Source organism: Juglans regia, chromosome 11 (genome assembly GCF_001411555.2).
Source record: "Juglans regia cultivar Chandler chromosome 11, Walnut 2.0, whole genome shotgun sequence".
In the NCBI taxonomy this organism is placed as follows: Eukaryota; Viridiplantae; Streptophyta; class Magnoliopsida; order Fagales; family Juglandaceae; genus Juglans; species Juglans regia.
Genome location: NC_049911.1, coordinates 372,302 through 389,622, shown reverse-complemented (window position 1 = coordinate 389,622; position 17,321 = coordinate 372,302). Strand labels below are relative to the sequence as shown.

At 36.3% G+C, this 17,321-nt stretch overlaps 3 protein-coding genes across 6 annotated transcripts; all 3 read right to left on the bottom strand.

Moving 5' to 3' along the window:
• Window positions 1–588: 588 nt before the first annotated feature.
• Window positions 589–4,028, bottom strand: LOC108984275 (SRSF protein kinase 2-like). 2 transcript variants are annotated; one of them, XM_018956173.2, is made up of 5 exons: window positions 3,868–4,028; window positions 3,482–3,767; window positions 1,572–2,363; window positions 1,202–1,249; window positions 589–1,117 (listed from the first exon to the last, which is right to left on the bottom strand). In XM_018956173.2, exons 2-5 carry the CDS (start codon window positions 3,662–3,664, stop codon window positions 797–799), a joined length of 1,344 nt encoding a protein of 447 aa, XP_018811718.1. In that variant the 5' UTR covers window positions 3,665–3,767; window positions 3,868–4,028; the 3' UTR covers window positions 589–796. The 2 variants fall into 2 exon arrangements, with proteins under 2 accessions (XP_018811718.1, XP_035538532.1); XM_035682639.1 differs by having other exon boundaries at window positions 3,482–4,028.
• Window positions 4,029–6,947: 2,919 nt separating this feature from the next.
• Window positions 6,948–8,620, bottom strand: LOC108984276 (amino acid transporter AVT3C-like). Its single transcript, XM_018956174.2, has one exon. The coding sequence runs from the start codon at window positions 8,375–8,377 to the stop codon at window positions 7,097–7,099; it is 1,281 nt and encodes a 426-aa protein (XP_018811719.1). The 5' UTR covers window positions 8,378–8,620; the 3' UTR covers window positions 6,948–7,096.
• Window positions 8,621–13,086: 4,466 nt separating this feature from the next.
• On the bottom strand, window positions 13,087–16,929 carry LOC108984268 (probable protein phosphatase 2C 47). Of its 3 annotated transcripts, XM_018956162.2 has the most exons (5): window positions 16,238–16,839; window positions 15,828–16,044; window positions 14,739–14,933; window positions 14,057–14,262; window positions 13,092–13,886 (listed from the first exon to the last, which is right to left on the bottom strand). In XM_018956162.2, exons 2-5 carry the CDS (start codon window positions 16,029–16,031, stop codon window positions 13,331–13,333), a joined length of 1,161 nt encoding a protein of 386 aa, XP_018811707.1. In that variant the 5' UTR covers window positions 16,032–16,044; window positions 16,238–16,839; the 3' UTR covers window positions 13,092–13,330. The 3 variants fall into 3 exon arrangements, with proteins under 3 accessions (XP_035538533.1, XP_018811707.1, XP_035538535.1); XM_035682640.1 differs by having other exon boundaries at window positions 13,087–13,886; window positions 15,828–16,929; XM_035682642.1 differs by lacking the exon at window positions 14,739–14,933 and having other exon boundaries at window positions 13,112–13,886; window positions 15,828–16,839.
• Between the last annotated feature and the right edge of the window lie 392 nt (window positions 16,930–17,321).

The window sequence follows — 17,321 nt, the reverse complement described above, 5'->3', positions numbered from 1 at the left end:
ATATTGTGGGATAAATTAGACTTCTAAAGCGAACATGAAGTGGATTGCAATTTCTTGATAATTTAGAGGGATGATTGCTATAATAGTCTAATAGATAGTTCATGAGGTGATTGCAAATAGCGTGGAAGTTTGAGAAACTTGTGTGTATTTTCCGTGCACGACACATATCGTAGAATGCAAAGTTTCCTAGCAACATGATCATAAAGAAATCTTATATGATGAGTTCCATATACCAAGATCCATAACTCACGAAGCACGAGTTCCTCTGATTGCCACTTTCCTTTTCTTTTCTTTTTCTTTTTTTTTTTTTTGAATTGCAAGAGAACCCGGAGACTTGTGAAAATCCTATATAATGAGTTCTGTATAACCCAGTCGCGGAAACGAGGAATTCATCCTTTTCACTGATGAAACATGGTCCCTACAAATTGTTTACACCCAAGGCTTTGAGTAGACTTGGATGAGCACCCCAAGACCAAGACCAAGACCAAGACCCATACCACTTGAGCTAATCCTTAGGGGTAAGTTCCTTAAGTGCTACTTCAAAGATACTATCATACATATTTACATAAATATAATGTTCCCGTTAGCTCAGAGGAATTATAGTTGCAGTCAAATGTTTCTCATTAAAGTCATCAACTCTCAAGAATCATTACTACTTTACATCTTGTCGAGTTAGTAAAATAAATAAATCTTAATAGCACCGTAACATAACAAAAAATTGCAATCAATAGTCATACAGGGGAAGGGAGGGGCTCTGAAATAAAGTGTGGCTCCACCAACATTTTTCATGCCTTGTTCACTTACCCACCTTAATCTGAAGGTTGCTCAACCCTACATTTAAGTTTCCCAGATTAGCCTCATTATTCATCTCACCTTGTGTTGAATTCCTGAGACTGAGCCATGGGTGCTGCAGACACTGCTGAGCAGTTGGTCTCTTCTCTGGTGCAAAATCGAGAAGGGGACAAAGAAACTCTGCAAACTCACCCGCATCATTCTCAGAAAATTTGTACCTATCAACCAGCAATCGATCAAGAGGCCAGAATTTCAGTCTTCGAATTCTCTTTAGATCCCCATGTCTGTCGAAGAAATCTTTGGACCGTGCTCCTCCGATGGCTACCTGTCAACCAAAGCCAAAGACAGGAATCAAAACCATAGTTATTGGATAACTATGTACCGACAGTGGCAGAATAAATGTGCTCACCTTTCGAGGCATCTTTCCAAGGAGTTCCATCATTAGAGCAAGATGATCCTGAAACCAACCACATGAGAGTTCCATTACCTAGCTATATAGGTTCACAGCAACAGTAACAATAACTAAAAATGTATTTTACAAACAACGTGATGCCTAGCTAACGTGAGTGAAGAACAATACAACTCAAATTTTATATTAGCAGCAGCTTCATATTTATATTTTCCAATATGTTCATCTTAATGTTCCTTTATATGCTATTTCCATTCAACTTCCAAGATAAATCATGAAGCTATCCAGTTGAACTAATCTGTCCTAATTGCTATTGTGCAGCATAAAGTCATGGATCCATCACTGAAGACAACAGGAAAAACCATCCTACCTCATCCTCGCCAAACCCTTGTCCACTACTAGGAGCAAACATCATGTCCCCAGTAGCAAGTTCAAACGCAGTGCAAGCAAATGACCACATATCAACAGAAAAGGAATATCCAGCTTGTAGTATAACTTCAGGAGCTCTGTACTGCCTAGTTTGGATTTCTTGTGCAAACTGATTATCAGCCCAACATGCATTTCCAAAATCCACAACCTTGCATCTCACATCAATCCCATCCAGATTTCTCTCAGATTTTGCAGCTCCTCCTCCTAGTCCTCCCATGGAAGCTCTTCTTTCAGATATCTTAGCAACTGCTCTCCTCGCCCTTCTTTTCAACTTTTTTTCAATGAGATTCATCGTAGTTCCACCATTTGGATTCCCTTCAGGCCTCTCAAGAATTGGAGTGAGTTCAGACCTAACTGGGTCTTTGCTAGGATCAATGGTGGAAAAGAGAAGAATATTTTCAGGTTTCAGGTCAGTATGGATTATACCAAGTTCTCTATGCAAATAGTCCAGACCTGCCAAAATGCACTTGCAGATCTCCCTAACTTGATTTAATCCAAGGCCCTTGTATCGATTATACCTGATCAGCCGGAGTAAGCTATCGCCAAGAAACTCAAGCACCATGCAAAGATGCTGCCCATTTGGGCCTGTATGCTTAAAGTGGTCAATGAGTCTCACAATGCATCTGGAATTTGCGGGATCACCACTGGCAATAGCTGAAAGGACTTCAATCTCATGAAGTGCAGCTTGAGCAAATTGTGCTGCACTTTTCTGGATCTTGAGAGCCACAAATTCCTGACAAAGAAAGGAAAATGAGCTTACAATAAATGGAAGGAGTTAAGCTTGCCCAAGTCTCAAACTAGCAATAAAATGACATTGCTTGCATATACATTTTGCATCACCGGACTTAACAATGTTTGGACTTGTATGTGTGTATGAAGAAGCTGTCTGATATACCACCAGACAACAGGTGTACCATACTAAGTTGTGTAAATCGGTCAAATTGTATCACAAATGTCAAATAGTTCTTTTTTATCAGATTTGTATCACAAGTAGATTGTTGGTTCTAACCACTCAAATTCTCGTAGCTACTTTCTGATAAAAAATATTATCGTATCTAAGTCAAAACTTGACAGCCAGGTTTATGTCATTTTTTCTTTTTTTCTTTTTTTATGAATAAGAAAGATTTTACTGAGACAAGTAACAAGGCAAAGATAAACCCTGAGGAGTAGCTCAGCTGGTCCGACCTTGGGTTTGCTCCCCAATGGTCACTAATTCGAGTCCCCTTAGAGCCATTGGAGGTTTACCTGGTCATTAACTTCAGGGTCCCATTGAATTAGTTGAGGTGTGCGCAAGCTGGCCCGAACACTCATGGTTATAAAAAAAAAAAGTAACAAGGCAAAGCCAAGTACACTAGAAGTATACAAATACTAAACCTAGTTACATGTCAGGAACAGGTTTATGTAATGTAATTTGCATTGTTATTCGATAAACAGGGAAAGAACAAACATTTACCTGGCAATAATCCGGACCAAAAAAAGGGCAAACATGATCTAAGAATCATTAAACTCCAACAACATGTGAAAAAAAGTTCAGTTGAAAGTTAACACCTGAAGATTGCAGTTGCGTTGTTATGCGATAAAAACAGGGAAATAAAGAACATTTTTCTGGCAAAAATGAGGTCCATGAAAAAAAGAGACAAAGATGATCTAAGAATCATTAAATTACAACAACTTCGATGACCCGATATAAGATTTCACACAACCATAGATAACGACTAACGAGCAGAGAATACAAAACAAGACTGATTCCAAGCGAGATCAAGAACAAAAGCATGGAAAAAACCAAACCCAATAAAAAAGATCACAAATTTGAATTAAAAAGGAAAAAAGAAAAAAGAGAAGGAAACGTACAGAGGTGCGAGTATCGTAGGCGAGCCAGACGGTGGAGAACTGGCCCCAACCCAGCTTCCTCTGAGCGATGTAGCGGCCTCCCGCGAACTGATCCCCAACTCTGACGGCGTGGTACCCTCCTTTCCTGTACGACTCCATTCCCTCCTCATCTTCCTCCGAACCTGATGAAGACGAACAAGACATGTCTTTCCCTCTACCGTCTGACTTGATTGTAATAGATTAGTTTTCCGGGTATGATTGAATTATGCACCACTACTTTCCTTTTCGTTTTATAGTAACAAAAATCCTGGACGATGAGAAAGAAAATGGACGGATATGAGATTTGGAGAAGACCCAAAACCAAAAGAGAAGGAGAGAAAAGAGAGTGGGTCTCTTTTTTATGTTACTTGCAGGTGGTGATGATGTGAAGGAGACCCCTTCCTTGCTGTGTTACCCTGTTTATTTCTTTTCTTTTTTTGGTTTTCCTTTAACTTTTTTTTCCTTATTATTGTTGGTGTGTTTGTGGCCTTCCAACGCCATGTACAATGAATTCTCTCTCTCTCTCTCTCCACTTTTTTCTCTTTTTTCTTTCCAACCCCTCCCTCTCAGGCTCCTTTGCTGGTGGGTCTGTTCCCTTTCTTTTCACCTGTTTTCTTCTTTCCCTTTCATTCTCACCTCTCTTTTTTTATTTCAAATTGTTTTGATTTTCTTAGTATATTTACAAATAAACATAGAAAAAAATTATAAATAATATATATAAATAATAAAATTAAAACAATTTTTTTTAGTCATAAACTATGGATTAAATAGTCTGTGTATAAAGACAATATATCCTAAATTAGAACGTAAAATGATGTAAATATTATATTAGAAAATTGGATTCATATTATTAGGTTAGATTATTATCATCATCCAAATCCACCAAAAGTAATCAAATGAATTAAAAAAATAGAAAAAAAAATTAATTAAGAAAAAAACAGATAATAAGAGGGGGTACAAGGTAGAGTGGAATTGTTTAGGAGGAGTAGATGGATCGTTGTTGGGAATGATGTGGATCCGCCACCTGCCTTCTTACCATCTAATATAATTCATATGATTCTTCCGAATTATGGGCCTATAATTGTTCTGTGAAGGCCCATTAATATTGCAATTGAGATACAGAAATAATTAAGTTGCAAGAGACATGCGATTTGGGCTAGAAAGGCCCTTGTTGATTTTATTTATATTGGGATATTGGCCATAGATTTGAACAGTCTGTTAACTGTTATTATGTGTCTTGGTTTGGTGTACCAACTTACTTACACCTATTGAATCAGGACTTCGAATAATGAAAACGAGGCTTACAATTTTTTTTTTTTTTTTTTAAGAAGAGGATGATATCTCAATTTTATTGATAATCCTCACTTGTGATGAAGGAAAATCGTGATTACAGCAAAATACTTGAAAGTTATAGATATTCATAAAAAATCAAAACTCAAGCATAAAAATACCTACACGCCAAACCAAATTACATATAGTCAAACTTACAATAAACGAAACAAAAATAAAAACAAATAAAAAAGAAACCTGCAATAAACGAAGCAGCACAAGCATAACAATTAATTAACAAGTTAATCAAACCGAATAAAAGTAATACCTCATGGCGAGATCCGCAAATTGGGACAACCAAGTTGATCCATGCGAAGGATGCCTCTTAGAGTACTAGTCAATGGAGCTCAATCTGCAAATCAATCCATGTTTAAACTCCAAACTCCCTATTTAGCTAGATAATCAACAACAACATTCCTTTTACGATAAACATGATTCACTCTATAATCCAAAATTTCAAGATAAATATGAAGCTCCTCCAAAAAATCTACCAGATATCAAATTTGTACTCACCCTTGCTAATCCAATTAACTAGAATATGAGAACCCGTCTCAATGTTAACATGATAGAAACCAAGATTGCAATCACCGTTGCATTTGTTCTGATTCTGAAGAGAGTTTTGTTTTTGTGTTGTTGGTTTAATAATAATTACCAAAATGGCCAATTAATTAACCTCAAATTCAATTGGGGGAGGGAGAAGAATAGATCAATCGAGAGCTGACACTTGTTGCTGTAATGCGACGAACCAGTTTATGAATGAAATGGGCTTAGAATTATTAAAATTAAAATAGGCCCCTCTGAAAAATGACGATGTCCGAATTCATTAATTTCGAAGCGACAAACAATAAAAAAACAGAGACAGAGAGATGCGACACTAGAAAGATAATGACACTTTAAGAAACTGGAAAACGACCTTTTGCCAACCCTTTCATCCTATGATGTATTCATTCGACTTGGGACCCCACTTCCTCTCTCAATTATTATTCTTTTTTTTTTAAAAAAAAAATCAAAATAAAAGAGGGTGCAAGAGAATGAGGTAAGATTTTTCAAACAAAAACTCGATTGGTGTGAAAACAACACTCACTAAAAAAAAAAAATAATAATAATAATAATAAAAAGTTCAAACTCGAATCTTTGATAGAACCACCCAAAAAGGCTGTATTTTTGTGGTATAACTAGTTGATCACAAGAGCTAACATTATAACTTATAAATGTCTTATGTTCTCATTTTATAAAAGAGAAAATATAATAAAATTAGAAAATAATTATAGAGTTACTCTCAAGTAGAATTCTAACTAATATATCTTAGAGTTTTATTTATAAAATATAGATTTACTTTAGATTATGAATATTAGTAGCTTAATAATTGATTGAATTTTCTATTAAAAACGACATTTTTCCATCTTTTGAGATTTGTATTTGTTTATATTTTAGTATTGTGTTTTTTATTTTTTTTATATTTTCTTAAAAAATACATACAAAAATGCTTAAAAAAAAAAAAAAACTTTTTCTATAATTCTCCTGTAATGACGTTAGATAGAGAAGCCGCCTCCTCTTAAGTCTTACCTCTTCCTATCATTTATTTTCATTTCTAGAAAATAGAAAATTTTGAAAAAGATTTTTCTTTTTAAAGAAAACATTTCTCAATTATACTATTATTCTATTGGACCATCTCTAGAGTCTGTTTGTAATTAAACTGTTCTTGAATTATTTTACTATTATTTTCAAATAGTTTAATATTATTCACAAATTATTTACATATTATTTTCAAATAATCTAAAATGACGCTAATTATTTCGGATTTCTCCATTTCCGCACAGATATCGATTAATGTTTTATTCATGAATAATTTCATTTTCTTCTCCTCAGTTCACACGGCTTTCTTCTTCTATTAAGGTTTTCAATTCAATGCACTTTGCCATTTCCACGGTTCCACCTATTCGGTCAATGCCGAGTGTCATGATATTCATACCATGAAAATTTCTAAATATAAACTCCACACCCTACATACCCACTTAAAAATATATAATTTTATTTTTTTATCTTCATATTTCATATTAAATTATAGGACTTATTTGTAGCACATCTCTTCGTACCATTATTGAACAACCGAGTCCCAGAAAAAACCAAAGCCAGATTCATTGCTCAAACCAAGCCTTCATTACATGAATTACCAAATAATCTACAACAACAGAATAAATAGAATAAGATTACAAAGGTATCAAATTTAATTGATTCCAAAATAACATAAAGCCAGTTGTAATGAAATCAGACTTTGGGTGCAAGAATCTCCATGATTGAAGAACAGGTTCCGGTGACTCCAATAACGACTCCCAAAACCACAATTGCCCCATCCGAAAACATCTCATTCCAACCCATTTCTTCCTTGAACACCAACAAATGAAACAGAGCTGGCAACACAAACCCCAGAACAATACACACGCTGCTGCCCACTAGTGACAAGAAATCTGCAAAATTAGGCACCAACAAAGCCAACATGCTCACCCCCAAAACTATAATCCACCTCCCCGACAAGCAGTACCTTGAGCCGCAGAACCGCCTCTCAACCACCTCATACACCGGGTTCATCATCAGTGGCAAGGTGAAGAACAGGTTCACGCACAGTCCCAACTGTACCAAAGTGCTAATCCATCCTCGGCCCAGATTGGTGGTAATGATGTCTTTGGTCTCTTCACCGAAAGCAAAGTAACCCAGAGCTCCAAATGATCCATACAACAGAGAAATGAAAGCCATACACAATCCCAAGACCTTCCCAAACTTCTCCTTTTCTTTAGCCTCCGACTCCAACGGCAAGATCATTCCAATCCCTTCATACGCGTAAACAGCCACACCCAGACCATAAAAGAAAACGGAAAAGCCCCCAAAAGCCTGCAAAGCGGGTCTTTGCTGAAGAAAAATCATCACGTCCTCCACCATCACCACGCCCATAGCTCCCAAATCGACCAAATCGGCGAAAATACTCAAGGGAGCCAAAAGGGTCAGGGTGGGAATCGAATTCAACCCCAACTGAAAAGGAAAACATGCCCAGAGATAGAAGGTCTTCGACGTCAAACCAATAATCCGAGTCGTTAATGAGGGATCGAAAAGATAAGATAGAGTGTTGGCTATGAAAATCAAATAGCTAACGCAGAAGCCAGCTTGGGCGAGAACGATCATAACGTCAACGGAGAAGCGACCAAGGGGACCACAGACGGCGAAGCCGAGGTCGCCGAAGGAGGAGATTTCGGAGAGGCCGAGGAGGAGCGGGTCTTGGAGCTTGCGGCGGGTGTGGACGAGGAGCATCATGCAGTGGTAGGTGAGGAGGGCGACAGAGAGGAGCATGAGGAAGCCCAAGAGCCAGCCGGTCCTCTTGAAGGTGTAGGGAAGGCCGAGAACGCCTGCGCCGACGATGGCGATGAAGACGTTGGCGAAGGTCTTGGATTGGGAGGAGAGGCGGCGGGGTGATTTGGGAAGGAGAGGGGTGACCGCATCCTCCCGCGGAACATGAAGGACATGTGAGAATGAGCTTGCTTCCTTTTCTAGTCCCATGACACTTGGGGGGAGTTGGGTGTGTGGGGGGAGCTAATTGGAGCACAAAAAGTTAGTAGCTTGCTGGAGGTGTTGGAATGGAAGAGGAGATGGAATCGATCTCGGACGGAGGATCGAGTAGTTCAGTTTTAGAGGAGTTGGACTCTTGTCTCCGATATATTTCTTCGTCAAGACCCAGCGAATGGGGATGTCTTGGGGTGTGTCCAACATGGCAAAAGTGACATCATTCTGTCACAACAACTCGACGACTGACTGCAATATTTATGTCTAACATCCTAAAATAAAAATCACATTTAATTCTTGAGAATTTAATGTATCTACGCATATATTATAACTTTCTATTACTATCACATTTATAATAATAATAATAATAATAATAATAATAAATATTTAGAAATACATTTTTAGTACCCAACAATATGACATCTAAACATGCCATTTTTTAGTATTTAACTCACTCATTATATTTATAGAAGGATAATAATAGGCTTATCACTCATTTCCTATTCTATATTATATTTAAAATTTTTATTTTTTTATTATTTTCTTTTAAATATTTTTTTAATATCTTTAATTATTAAGAAAAAATTAAAAAATATATATAACTTTACTAATAATCACTTTCTTAACTATTAAATAAAATAAATAAATAATAAATAAGTAGTAAGAAGTAGTAAGCCTATCATTATCCTTTACGAAATAAGCTTCTCTTGTTTTCTACAAATTCTAAAACTCAAATCATTAATTTTATGATTTAAAAGAGTAATATTTTTAAGTTGGGCTATCTATTTCAGCTATATTATTTCAAGATTGCATATAGCTCATTTTTTTAAGAACCAAAGTGATGACAAACTGTTGAAAATTATTGGACAAAAGATAATTACTAGATCTATGTGGAGATATTATAAAAATAAGTTTCTATGATTATATAGTTTTTTTTTCCATAAAAATCAAACATAATTTTGACGCATCCCGACATGCTAACGTGAGTTGAGAGCGACTCACCTATGTTCCACCAATAGTCGGTTCCTACTTTGTACTTATGGGCCATAGAGAAAGGAGGAAATTACAATTATTTCATCAATAAATTATTAACAATTAAGACCATCGTGCTCTACATGTAAATCATGCAAAATAGAAGTAAAAAAGGTTTAGCTCCTATTATTCCACCTTTCATCTCAAGAGAAGGAGCATTTTTTAGAAGGTGAAGTATTTTTAAAAATATTTTATTAATTCATAATGTTCATTAAGTAAAAGTGGTTTTACATCTCTTTAACGGATTTAAAAAGATCCTTAATTATAACACTCAGGCCTAGCATCAAGTCTAAGCTAATCGCATGTTCTATAAAATTTTTCTTTTAGATTGATAGATATGAAAAGTCCATTTGGTATGCAACAAATAATTTTGGGGTTGGCTGTAGGCCCAAAAATTTATATTGATAGAGTATGGATTCTTATTGAGGTTGATAATTAGGTTAAAATCATTTGATCAGGTGGAATCTTTTTATTTAGTTATGGGATGAGTTTGTTATTTTAGAATTTGAGGTGAGGCCCATTAATTTTTATGAAGCACTTAACTCAAAAAATTTAAGACAACCAAAGACATTTTTGGACTATTTAAACCAGCCCAATTTATTAACTCTATACAATATCTAAGATGTGGGCCAAATACTTTGAAATGGGCCCAAAAATCCCAAGCCCGTGAGAACCCTGGGTCAATTCTACGCCTATGCACGTTTCTTTCTCTCATTTTTCTCTAGGGTTTCAATCATCTATATATATATATATATATATATATATATATACACACATATTTTCATTTCAGGCATGTAGAAACTACCCAAGCCCTACCCTACTGCACCTCCCCAAGACGCTAGCCCCACATTTCAGTAGACCTATACTCCTCCACTACAGCATTTGGACAAACCCAGAGAAAGAAACCAACCCCCGTCTTAGCCATACGTTCAACACAGCCACCGTTGTACCGTAGCCCCTCCATCCATCGTAAACAACCATCACTAAAGCCTAAAGCCACACCGTGCGCTACCACCCCCATCTCACGAACTCAGTCGTAACAGCAATGTTGTTGTTACCGTTGAGAACCTTCACCCTTATGTGAAGTCAAACGACCCACGTTCAGAAGCTCCAGCCACTATGTCACAACCTCCTCCCACTATTCAGCTTTGGTGCAATACCAAAACTCCTCCACAGCGCTGCCATGCACCACCAGACCACACTCGGCCTCCATTGTCTTCTGTTTCACCACACTGAAACAAAGCAACTCTATTTTGCCTAGCTCTCAATCCCATTAGGTGCCACCAGCCACGACAAGGTGAGGTATAGCTATGCCGATCAGACGAGCCACATAAACCGCCGACAGTGCCACCCCAATCCACCGTCTTCCTTTCGGTAAGCCCATGCCGAACCTTCCCCCACTGTCTCTCTGTCCCTCTTTCCCTCATGTTAGCTCTCTCGAGGGTGAGCATAATCTTTGTGGCATGGTTTTATGGTTGTAATTTCATAAATTATTTGTAAAGTTCAACTTCCCAAAGAGCCCATGCATTTTATGATTATTTCCTAAAACACCATCTTTAGGTGTATTCTATATTAAGTCTATTTTAATTAAACAAAATTTTGCCTTTTGCTTTAATAGATTATGTTATAATTATGTTACGAGAATATTTAATTAATTTAGAATATTTAAACTGGAGATGTATTTTATATGGGCATAGTTGTAATTAATAAAAATATTAGTCATGCATTTTTAGAAATAATTTAGAATTTAAATTTAGAGAAATTAAGTGGATATCGATGAATTTGGAAAGTGATGGTATTTTAGGGTTATGAGAATTTTAGTTTTTGAGGAATTAAAATATGTTATTTAATTATTTCAAGTTCAATTACGAAGTACGGGTTCAATTGGAAATTTACTCAAGTTACATGACTATTTTATAGATGATGATTGTTATTCGTTTGATACTATTGTGAAAAGATTTAGAAAAATTAAGAAGTTCAAACAAGCGGGATTCTTATAAATTTACAATAAAAGAAATGGACTGAGATTGAATTTATGAAAAATGTGCATTATATGTTTTGAAATGAAAACTTGAAAATAACCTTAGTCATGTGTTCTGCATTACTCATGAGACATTGTATAAGAAGAAAATATTTTTTGTCATGATTGGTGTAGACATGAGCTTATTTTTTGCATCCTGTTACAGAACTGTGCAAAAAGAGCAAATATGGAATTTGAAAATTTGTGTATGTGATGTGAAGATATTCTAAATCTGTTTTTGAATATATGAAATGATTTGAATCGGTTTAGTACTCTGTTTTGATATGACGTAGCATCTGAAAAATCTTTAGCATAACTTTCTGATTTTGTTTTCGATTCTATTCAGTTAAGGCTTCGCCACGAGTAATAATAGTGATATACGGCCCTGCCACGAGTGATAATAGTGGTATACGACCTTGCCATGAGTGATAATAGTGGTATACGGCCCCGCCACGGGTATAATAGTGGTTTATAATCCTACCTACCATGGGGGTTAAATATGGTCTCTGTCTCTATCCTGATGTAATGCTCTAATATGATATGAAAATGACGTCTCAGATTATTATATGCTAAGGGATTTTATTTTTAAATAAAAATGTTTTTGAAAGTTTTGCTCTGATATTTTTGATAAGATGTTTTGATTATGCATTTTGAAAGCAAATATTCTTATTCTGCATTCTGAAAGTAAAATATTTTGTTCTACTTTTTGAACTCTGTAAATGCTCATATTTACATACTAGTATATGATTTTTACTTACTGAGTTATTGATAATTCACCCCTTATCTCTATAATATTTTTCAGATAATTTTGATGCTTCAGGTAAAAGTCAAGAGTAGCAAGTGTTAGCTAGATTTGATGATTGTAGAAAAATAAGTGTCGAATGGTACATGTATTTATTAGAGAGTCTTATTTAGTAGGTTTATTATTTTATGTTATTTTGATATTTTGAGTTATGAATATTTTTGAATTTTTGTGAAAATTTTAATTTATTTCATTGAGGTATTTTTTTGGTGTCTTTTGGAGGAACATATATGTTTGGTTTGAATAAATAAATTTATATTTTATGAGAATTTTGGACTATATAAATATGTTATGGAATATGATTTTAAGTTATAAGAGTTAACTCTCCGGACCTCGAAGACAGAACGTTACACTAATACTCATTAGGACCAAAACTCAAATTATAATAAATTGAAGACATATTCAACACCATACAATTTTATAACTTCAACTTTAAACTAGTTTTTTAAAGATTAATGCTAGATAGATTTATGATGTACAAGTCTCATGTTGTTATTTTGAAAAATGGAAGTCATTATAAAAAAAAATTAAAATTTTTCACGTGGTTCTCACAAAAAAATTCACAAAACTTATAAACTCAAAAGCTCGTATAGATTATTGTCTGTTTTAAAAAGCAAGATAAAAGTGACGGAAGCCCCATGAAAAGAATAGAATTTTAATTTAATGTTGTCAACCCAACTCCTCGACAACCTTAATCCCCTAAGCATCGGGGGATGAGCGCCTGAGTAGGAGAGTCTGTTGAAGTGTCTTGGCCCAACGCTTCGTAAGCCCACCTTGATTTTTTGTTTTAAGTATAATGGTTTGTCAGGACAGGAGGACAACTAATAGGATGAGGGCCCAAGGAAAAAAAAAAAACATAGATGAACAACTCTCCTTCATTTGATTTTGCTCCATCCAATCAAAAAATGGAAAAAAGGAAAGTTCAATTCTTGACTGACAACAAGTATCTCAAATGCACAATACGATTTTTCAAAGAAACCAGCAAATGTCGGACCGCAGTTTGGGGGCCAGGGGGGCAACACATGGTGAGAAAAATGCCCCATAGAAGAAGTATACATCAATTCTTGTCTTGAAAAAGGTCTTCTGAAAATCTTGTTCATAAACCATTCAAGACGCCCTTGAGAAGATCAAGCCCTTCAGCTGATATACTCCTCCTCTTATGGGATTTAGGAATTTCAATCTTAGGAGGTGGATCTGAGGAGAAACACACCACAATAACTGTCAGGTTATCACAGGTGTTACGTTGGAGTGCCTCCTTGACAAGTGCTCTTGAACACTTCTCAGGATCATTATGCACCATTAGTTCCTTCCTCACCATCGTAACTGCACACTGGCTGCTCATCACATCCCACAAGCCATCGCAACCCAATACCAGAAACTCGTCTTCTTCTGTCAAGACAATGTCCTCTAATTCTGGCTCAGAGCTTAACGGGCCGTTTGAACATTTAGAGCCCTTGATATGCCAGTCTCCAAGGGCACGTGCCACTGATAGTTGACCATTAAGGTAGCCATCATAAATGACACCACCCAATTTCTCAATTCTAAGTCTTTCAGAGGTGCAGTTGGGTTTGTGGTCTTTGGATAGCTCAATTGCTCTTCCTCGCTTGCCCAACACGGCTCGAGAATCCCCAGCATTAGCAATTAACATGGTCCTGTGGTATTTAGTGTTAAATAAATATTTGCAACAATGTAAACACCACTAAAGTAGAAAACTAAACCTTATCATGTTGCGCCAACTTCAATGAAAAAACCAATACCTGAACCCGTCAAGACCAATTTTATTTGCAACAGGGATAGGTAGTTTCGAAGTACAAATCCTAACCTTCCCATGATTAGGGCAGTCAAAGCCGTGGTGCCAGAGGAGCTATCAAGAGTTGCAGCATCTGCAAATGCATGATCAGCCTTCACAAAAGCACTCTTAACTGCCTTTTTCATTCCAGATGGGAAATGAGAGTCTTCAACAATATAGTTAAGTATGCTCTTTCTGATGAATGATGCAGCATCTATACCGCCATGTCCATCAAACACCTGTATATACCGCACCCATGACTTTAATTAGTCATTGACTTACAATGTAGAGTGATTGAGGAATTTTATATAGATGCTCCTTGGTGTGTAGGCCCCAACAGGTTAGACATGAGCAACATCTGGGAAAGATAACAAATATGTGCTAAAAGTAGTTAAAAAAAGAGTCACCACTGAGTCTAGTATTTCTTGGGTTCAACCCCTCTTAGAGAGGGAGGGATTTTCCCTCGTGTATCTTCATATTGCCATATTATCAGTAAAAGAATGATAAACTATCTTGATAAGATGGCTAATGTCATGCAGCTTGGCAAATGAATGCCTGCATCCGCAAACCGGGATGCATGCATTTAAATTACAATGTTCCAAAACAATTAAGAACTTTTTGGATGCATTACTATGAGACTTATTCCACTCGTGAATACGTGTTACTGTGTTTCAGCCAAGTAATAGATGCATACTATTCAAACCAAGTTACACACCCCATAAAATGCACCACCACAAGAGAAATTTGCTGCAATGCCAAGATGTTCATGAAGATTATCTACACAGATGTACTCATCCTCCATGTACTGTTTTGGCCCCTTCTCAGAACAGCTTCCCGAGCGACATATAGGTAAAAATCCGGCTTTCTCATCCAAAGGTGACTTCAAGCCTAAAACCCCAATATCTATTTCCTACATTAAAGGAATATAAATAAATAATTAGTTAAATCTATCTTGAATGTGTCATAGGAAGACTACAACTCAACTCTTCAAAGCCTCGCACCTATATTCCACCTAAGCCAATCCACATGCAAGTACAGATACAAAGAGCATATTAAAAGGATGATATAAAATGTATACAGGTTTTGACCCGATGTTAAACAAAAGACATTATGGTATACACTTCACAGAGAAGTGAATCTTGTTGATTCTAGAAGGATCTCTGATAATTGAATCTAGCATGCACCTTGCATTGGAGTGTTGAGCCTTTGCTCTAACAAGGTTAGTTATCCAAAATATAATGTTTTACTTCACAAATGCAAGAAAACAAAACCAAGGAAGTTTCTTTTGCTGGTTCTTAGAAGGGAAGATTACTCCTGTGACTTTATGAAAGTTATATTAAATGGTCAATCATTAAGACATCAGCCCTGATTCTTAAAACTGGCATACCAAGAATACGAAGGAACCTATACCCAATCATTTTGAAAGCAAAAACATTAATAGGTGTTTCCACTATCAGCTTCTTCTATCGGATGCCAAATAGAGCTTTAGCTCTTTCCTAATTTGAAAATTGATTAGAAAAGCAGGTCAATGGGACGTGCGCATAAAAATCCTTGACTTGCCAAAAGACAGATCCTTCTAAAACATAACATATTAGTATATTACTCTGGTGATTTCAACAAAGAATCAATCCCCTATATATCCATAAGCACGATTCACATTTCCTTTCCCGATAAAACACATTGCAGAATTAGAAGTCTTGCAAATCCACATACAATTTGTATCAATGAGCAGACTTTAAGGACTATCAAATTGTATAAATATTTAATATACAAAATAGTTTGGAGGACAAGAGGTTTTGCTCACCGATTCAGCCAACAAAGCAGAGCTAGTGCAATGCCGCATAACAGAGAGGTTTCTCGGGGGTTTCCTCGTATTAGTTTGGGCCATGCTTTCCAATGTATCATCATTATTATAATTCTGACCCTCCATGGTAGTCACACCAGTTTCCTTCAAGCACCCACCATCCATTACGGCCATCTGAGGCGATAACTCAGTTCCTGTAGCCATTCTCTCCCCCTACCTACTCATAAAGAACTCAATCCATTAATCACAACCAAAAACGCAAAACAAAGAAAGAGCTCCAGAAATTGTCATTCCCTGAATTCCCAAGAGTTTTCCGAAAATCATTTCTGTCAGATTACACCCATTGCTCACAATTTTAAAATAAAAGTCCCATTTTTAGACAAAAACCCGAAAGCCCATACAGTACGAACCAGCTGTACTCTCCTCCACCCGCTCAAGCACTTGTTCCAAGACTAAAATCCTGCGAGGTATGTATACAAATCACAAGAAACGGCTTTCTTGCTACCAAGAAAACTGTAGCCCACCAACATTTCTCGGACTTTCCAAGGATCCAAACGCATCTCCATGCCCAAGTCTTTGATGTCCCAAAAGAAAATGGATAAAAAATTACAGAATCCAGATGAAATATATCGCAGTGACCAAGAATTCCAAAAGCTAAAAACAAAGCAAATGCACGAGGGTGATCTTTAGAAGCCAAAGCACAGTAATGGGAAATGGAGGACCGTTAGAGATTAAGTGGTTCCATTTATATATATATGAAGAGGTGAGAAGAAAATCCTGCTTTCGCGGTCGCCATTGTAGCGGTTGAAAGGGAGATTAGGCTAATGACAGGTGGCTAATTGCTCTCGGTAAAATGTGCACTACTTGTTGCAATATCGGCATGCTAATGTCTTTATTAGTTTATTTTCGGTAGGAGCCTGTCCCTCTATTTTACACCCAAAGTGTAAGAGATACTTTCATCATATAGAGAGCAATCTTGTTTTGCACTCAGGCCTTTACATGCGATATTGCCTCCAACAATTAACAATTGCCATCGAGAAACCGAGGGAGAAGCTGGATCTCCAAGTGACTCGTGACAAATGGCTTCCATTACGTACTTGCAGCAGAGCAAGAGACGTAGTCTTCAGCTTAAATAAAACATCGGGGCCCGGGCCTCCCTTTACTACGCAGCCTTGCTTGCTTTCTTCACCGCCACAAAAATTGTTTTTGGAACATTTTTATTGTTTCTGACGCTAACCCAAAAAAATCACTAGAGATAATTTTTGGTGATAATTTTGAAAAGAGTAATATTAATGTTATTTATCATCCTAATTATCATCACTTTCTCATTAAATAATTAGACATTACGATCGAATATCCATGAACAAATATTCCAATGTATATAAACCGTTATTACATAACATGCAAATGTTTAAGTGGTCGTCATTTGTACGTTGTCATTTTGCAAATAAAATTATTTTTTTTAAAAAAAAATTAATTATTAATTTTATTGAT